The sequence below is a fragment of the Hypomesus transpacificus genome, chromosome 2 (genome assembly GCF_021917145.1).
Source record: "Hypomesus transpacificus isolate Combined female chromosome 2, fHypTra1, whole genome shotgun sequence".
NCBI classification, from domain to species: Eukaryota; Metazoa; Chordata; class Actinopteri; order Osmeriformes; family Osmeridae; genus Hypomesus; species Hypomesus transpacificus.
The window spans coordinates 5,840,308-5,847,128 of record NC_061061.1 but is presented as its reverse complement, the minus strand read 5'-3'; the positions used below and the strand labels follow the sequence as shown (position 1 = coordinate 5,847,128).

The 6,821-nt window shown below is 42.4% G+C and overlaps 1 protein-coding gene across 1 annotated transcript; it reads left to right on the top strand.

Annotated features, from left to right (window-relative positions):
- The first annotated feature begins 601 nt into the window (after positions 1 to 601).
- On the top strand, positions 602 to 4,751 carry LOC124477292. The gene is made up of 2 exons (XM_047035013.1): positions 602 to 1,801; positions 2,713 to 4,751. The coding sequence occupies exons 1-2, from the start codon at positions 1,461 to 1,463 to the stop codon at positions 3,287 to 3,289; spliced, it is 918 nt and encodes a 305-aa protein (XP_046890969.1). The 5' UTR covers positions 602 to 1,460; the 3' UTR covers positions 3,290 to 4,751.
- Positions 4,752 to 6,821: the final 2,070 nt, after the last annotated feature.

The following is a 6,821-nucleotide window of genomic DNA, read 5'->3' as shown; positions in this document are numbered from 1 at the left end:
TAGCTGGAAAATCTAACTTTTCCCGAACCCCGTGAGGAGGAGGACCACAACATCATGGCCACCGACAAAACTCAGTAAGGAATGTTCTTGCACCGGCTTTAACTTATGGATATTCGGCAGCGTTGCCACAACCGCAGAATTGCTTTGGTCGATCTTTCTCCGCCGCCATTACTGAACTACAACTCAAACTAGTGCACAACCTTAGCGCCATCGTTCTCAGCCACTCCCTCTGTTCGCTGATTGGACCTACAAAAAATGTGTTTCTGAAAACCGACTTCAGAGCCAAACTCTACCTAGTACAGAAGCAAAATCCAAATTGAGCAGACGTACGTAGGAGGGCAGAGCCAGGCATGCAAAGAATCCCAGCAATGGGATTTCCGGTACAGCCAGAGCTCGCCTTTTAGTCCAGGCAAAGTAACTCATTTTGGAGCCAAAAATAGAAGTAATTGTAAAAGATTTTTTTTTTGCATAGATCATTTCTATGAGGTGTCCAGAACAACATACTAAAAGTCCTAAGACATCCTAGTTGTGGAAATATGTTTAATTCTCATCAATCCGAGATGTGTGCCAATAAGGTCAGGCAACATTACACCCCAATGGGGCAATTTTTTTCCTTTACTCCAATCAAAATGAAACTCAACACAATGAAACTACCCATGAAATGTAACATTTTTTGCATTACAAGTTTCTTTGAGAATGAATTTTAATATGCAAATATGCTATACACTAGTCGAATATGCCCAAAATACACCCAAATAGGCTTAATTTATTCCTTTACTCCTACCACGATAAAACTTTACATGGTAAAAGCATACAAGAAGAGCAACTTTTTTTGTATTACAAGTTTAAATACCCGGTCAGAGAGATCCCGTCAGAGTAACCAGCAAGTCTCCATCAACACCGGAAAAATCACTAGATTTGTCACTTTTGACAATAAAAGTCACCAGGAGGGTTTGGAATGTCGCCAGATATAGCGAAAAAGTCGCTAACTTGGAAACACTGCTCTCCAGTTACTTCCAGTACGTGACTCGTCATTCATATACTGATACTTAATTGGACAGCTACTCTCCCAGTAACCCAATCGGAACATTCTAAGTTACCAACGCCTTTCTAACTAGATATTTTATGGTAAACACATTTTGCTTAAGGCCGAAACTACTTTTCTTCTTGAAGAAGCATCTCCTAGCCTACTGAAACTAACTAACATTAGCTTGCTACCACTAGCAAATTCTATTGGGCTTAATTTCATTGTTAGACAACACTGTTTTCCTTTTTGTTTATGCAGTGTGTAATGTATGTAAACAGGGAGAAATGGAGAAGTGTAAAATATGTAATGAGTCATTCATTGATGAAAACACATTGGTTGTTCTACGAGCAAAAGGCAGCAATGGTGTGAACTGTGCCAGTGCTCAACGTGGAAGTAGATTAGTGACAATTCCTGGAGACAGAGTACACACTCAATGCCAGCATGTGCAAACATCAACAATGCTATGCAGGCCTTCACAGGTGTCTCATATGAAACCAGCGACCAACATAAAGACCTGTCCAAGGCCAGGCAGACTAGAGATGTCAGTGACACTCTTGCCCTGGTCACATATCTCAAAGAGAAAGACCCGTTCACTGAGAACCCTTCACTGCACAACATTGCTAATGGTATGACAGGCCAGCAGGGAGTCAATGTTGAGAAATCAAGGGAAATTGGGTGCAAGATTTTGGAGTCTATGGTAGGGAAACCAGTAGAGGAATTCACCTTCAGGAAAGCTGACCAAGCAGTGACACTTGCATCTAGATCAACTGTCAAGTAGTGATGTGTCGTTCGTGAACGATTCGTTCATTTTGAACGAATCCTTATAAGGACTCGGGAGTAACGAGTCCTCTCAACGAGTGATTCGTTCATTTCCCGACTCGGTCTTTCTACGAGTCTTTGGATCATTTTTCACGTGACCTGCATAGGCTCTGTAGCTAGAGGAAACGAACGATTCGTTCCTTTCCCGACTCGGTCTTTCTACGAGTCTTTGGATCATTTTTCACGTGACCTGTATAGGCTGTAGCAAGAGGAAACAAACGATTCGTTGCTTTCCCGACTCGGTCTTTCTACGAGTCTTTGGATCATTTTTCACGTGACCTGCATAGGCTCTGTAGCTAGAGGAAACGAATGATTAGTTCCTTCCCCGACTCGGTCTTTCTACGAGTCTTTGGATCCTTTTTTCACGTGACCCGCATTGTATTTTTTAGTAGAGGAAACAGTTTCCTTATTCCCTTTTGCGTGGCCGCTGTTTTAGTAAGACGTGAATGAATGATATTCGCTCAAGTCATCATACTGACTGGTTTTGTTATTTTCACTTTACATTTACACTTACAGTTTAGTGCAGTGTAATTGTTTGACGTGATAATTAAATGCTAGTGTGATAATACATGACCAAATCATACAAACTCATGATACATTATTTTAATGCAGGAATTTATTTTGAAATAGTATTTGCTGGTGCACATGTCATGCACTAACCTACAGTGGACGTATAGGGGCTATACGTCCTTTGCAGTGGACGTATAGCCCCCTAGCCCCCAACCCCCCCACCCCCCCCCCCCCCCCCCCCCCCCCCCCCCCCTGAAATGAACAAATGACTCGAAAAAAGATTCGTTCATTTTACTGAACGAGATTCAAAGAACCGAATCAGTAAAAAGAACCGAACTTCCCATCACTACTGTCAAGATCAAAGGAGAGACAGTGGTAGTGGATCCACGGCTGTTATTCCAGCGGCTTGTAGCAGTGAGAGACCGTTGTGAAGATTTGCCATCACTGTTTAAGTATGAACTCTGCAGTCACCCGCCTGCTTTGTTTGAATCATCCTACCTTCCCCTACAGGCAAACAAGGCAATTCTTGCCGATGTCCTCTGGAAATCTATTGAGCAGCAGCAAAGACAACCCAGCAGTGATGTCCAGCATGTCCTTGATGGGGGTGCATTACTACATCGTCTACCATGGCCACAAGGGTCCACTTATGACAGTGTGTGTGAAATGTACGTCAGATATGTCACACAGAAATATGGTACGGCTACTGTCATAGTCTTTGATGGCTACAAAGAAGAACCAACAATAAAAGACGCCACTCAACTGCGTCAAACAGGTGTTACTCCCGGTTTGTCTGTACACTTCTCTGTTGACATGATCATCCAATCCAAAAAGGACCAGTTCCTTAACAATAAGGAAAACAAACAAAGGTTCTTGGTTTATCTGATAAACTTGAGAGGGCTGGGTGTATCACATACCATGCAAAGCAGGATGTAGATGTGCTCATTGTCCAAACTGCCATTGCCTCTGCCAGAACAAAAGACACAGTCTTAGTTGGTGATGACACAGACTTGTAAATACTCTTGTTGCATCATGCTGATCTGAATGCACAGGAGCTGTTTCTGGCACCAGAACCAAAGAAAGCAACAAAAACAAGACGGATATGGTGCATAAAAGAGACTAAGGAGTTACTTGGTCCCAAAGTGTGTGACAATCTCCTCTTTATCCATGCCATTTTAGGCTGTGATTCTACGTCTCGTCTATTTGGCATAGGAAAGGGAATGGCACTGAAAAAAGTGAAGAATGACACTAGCTTTCTTGAACAAGCTAAGGTGTTCAGCCAGTCACAGGAAAATGTGGGAAAAGGCATCATCATTGCAGCAGGTGAAAAAGCTCTAGTATCACTGTATGGAGGCAAAACAGATTAATCACTGGATATGCTGAGATACAGGAGATTCTGTGATAAAGTAACTCAGAACTCATCTCCAGTGGAACCTCAAACTCTCTCTCAAACGTCAACAGCTGCAAAGTTCCATAGTCTTCGGGTCTTTTTCCAAATGATGGAGTGGAAAGGGGCAAGCGAACGTATGGACCCAAAGGACTGGGGGTGGCATGTTTTGGATGGGAGATTTATGCCAATAATGACCGATCAGCCTGCGCCACCACCAGATATACTAGATGTAGTCCGCTGTAGTTGCAAGAAAGACTGTAGCACAAAGAGATGCACATGCAAAAAACATGGACTCCCTTGCACTGCCATTTGCGGAGAATGTCGTGGTACTAGCTGCACAAACTCACAGTTGCCTGATTTATTAGATGAATATGACCCAGAGGGGAAGAACTAAGCAAATAACAAACCAGGAACTGATATAGGGGGTGCCAGAACCAAGAGCCACAGAGAAGGGGTTGAGGATCCAGACTGGATTAAAAAAAAACTTAAAAATAAATAACAAAAAAAACCACCAAAAAAAGTCTTCCCCTGTTGTTGCTACCTTGTCGTGGTGGGGAGGCTTGTGTGCCTCCGTGACCCTGAAGACTTTATTGGCGGGGGTTATACCTCTGGCAGGTAATACCAAGCCAGGCAGTTTTCAGGTTAGAGGCCAGTCTAAAAGCAGCATAGCCATCACCCATTGGCAGTAGGATGATTGGTTGGAGATTGGGCCAATGTATTGGTCATACATATGAATGGTGTTTCTGCCTATGCAAATAAGGACATATTCAATAAGCTCATGTGCATATTCAAATACATTTCAAAAGAAACTTGTAATTCAAAAAAGGTTATGTTTCATGTATACTTTTACCATGTAAAGTTTTATTGTGGTAGGAGTAAAGGAAAAAAATTAAGCCTATTTGGGTGTATTCGACTAGTATATAGCTCATTAGCATATTAAAATTCATTTTCAAAGAAACTTGTAATACATAAAAATTAACATTTCATGGGTAGTTTCATTGTGTTAAGTTTCATCTTGATAGGAGTAAAGGAAAAAAATTGCCCAATTAGGGTGTAATGTTGCCTGGCCTTTTTGGCACACATCTCGGATTGATGAGAATTAAACATATTTCCACAACTAGGATTTCTTAGGACTTTTAGTATGTTGTTCTGGACACCTCATAGAAATGATCTATGCAAAAAAAAAATCTTTTACAATTAGTCTGTCGTAATACGTTACTTTGCCTGGACTATTTCTTTATCCTGAGGATAAAATGTCCAGGTTCCCAAAGGCCAACACATGCACTCTGGTGCTCAACCTACCTGTGGGCCAGACATACGACGACTTCAATAGAAACATGGAGCTTGCAGTAGGTTCTGCAGATCAGTTTGGAGAGGGCTAAATGTAGTCGTTAACGAACTCGTATTTTGTTCTGTTCCAATATATTTCAAAATAATTTTTGAATTTGTTATGCATGTGATCTGCTGATCCGTTGGGAGGGCTGAATATTGTTTTTCCTACATTTACATAATGCAATAACATTAAACACACAAACAATTGTACTTGGTCTGCTCATCTTTATTACATTAACATGATTGACTGTCAATAGGCCTTGGAATTGGTAAGCAATGTGATTACAACAGATGATGCGTGTGTATACTGTATTTAAGACAGGACATTGAGGACCTGTTCAAGAACATCAGTTCCCAAACTGTCTCTATCTCCACCCAGAGGATTTGTCTGTTGCCTGAGGTGTTCCAACTGTTAATTACTTGGTTGAAATTGGTTTAGGGGAACCACAACTCTTCGTAGCTCGTTAAAGGCAGGTGCCACCGCCCCCTGGTCAGCCACCGGAACTGGCTGCTCGTCTGCTCCATATACACCTTGGATACCAGTGTGATGTTGCAACTGTTGTGTCAGACAACCTCGCACAAAAATCTGATATGGTGACATGTATCTGGCAGTCCTCATCCGGAGGTGATTCCATTGATTGCAAAACAGTCCAAGGTCACGGTTTATACGAGGCAGGTAAACGAAGTAAAGAGCCCAAAGATTCCTTTCGTTATTGGCAATAATGATTCCTTCGTTTTTCGAGGTATGTAAAACAAGGAGTGGTAGACATTAGTCACGCCTCTCCAGACATCACCCCACAGTCTTTCAATCCGCTGATTATGAGTGCTCCTCCCTCTCGATATTTTTCCATCTGTAGGTTAGTTGTGATACCAGCCTTCCAACACCAATAAACCATAAGCACAAAGACATCTGTGTCATCACTAAGTATGCGAACAGTTGGAGGCCCATGTCTGACAGCATCTAACATCTAAGATATAACTGATATATCAGCCTCATCATGAGTGTCAATGTGGTCAGCTTTACTGACCATCACAATCTTACTTACTACATTGAAAGTACACAGGAGTTCGCTCAGCCTTTGCTTGTTGTGCTTGTTTTTCAAAACTTTGTCTCGAGTAGGTAGAGGTGTAGTCAATGAGAGCTTGTACTCTTTGGAGCTCTCCCCTGCTCTTCTTTGTCTCTCATGGTCCTTGGCAGACACCTGCAAATATCCGTCAAAGACGACAAATGTTTGGGTGTTGTGACAACTAAGCCGATGTCCCATGCTGGCTGCAAGATCTGTCCCAGATGATGGCCAAACCACGTGATAAATGAGCTGAGATGCATCCACAATGACAACATCTGGTGGCTGGGGATTGCAAACTGGAATTCCAAGCTGCTGGACAAGCACTGACTTATTGCCCTTTCGGAGGCATCCATTGTCATCAATGATTGACAAGGGGACTGGGCTAAGCTCATATTTGAAGAGAGAAGAGAGCTCCATTTTTCTCTGGCCTCCCACCACCAACAATCGAGCAAATAATGACTCAAGGTCACAAACAACCTTCCCACTGACCTTCATTCCCTTTTTCTGGAACTTCATAGTCACTACCTTGTGAGAGATCGGTGCATTAAATGCCTCCGGAAGTGATGAGGAAAACCTTTTACACATAGCCTGGCCAATCTTCAGCGCATCCTGCACATTCACCTTTTCATCAGCCACCTGTCCATTTATGATGTGGTAGAGCAAAGTGCTCTCTGTCATG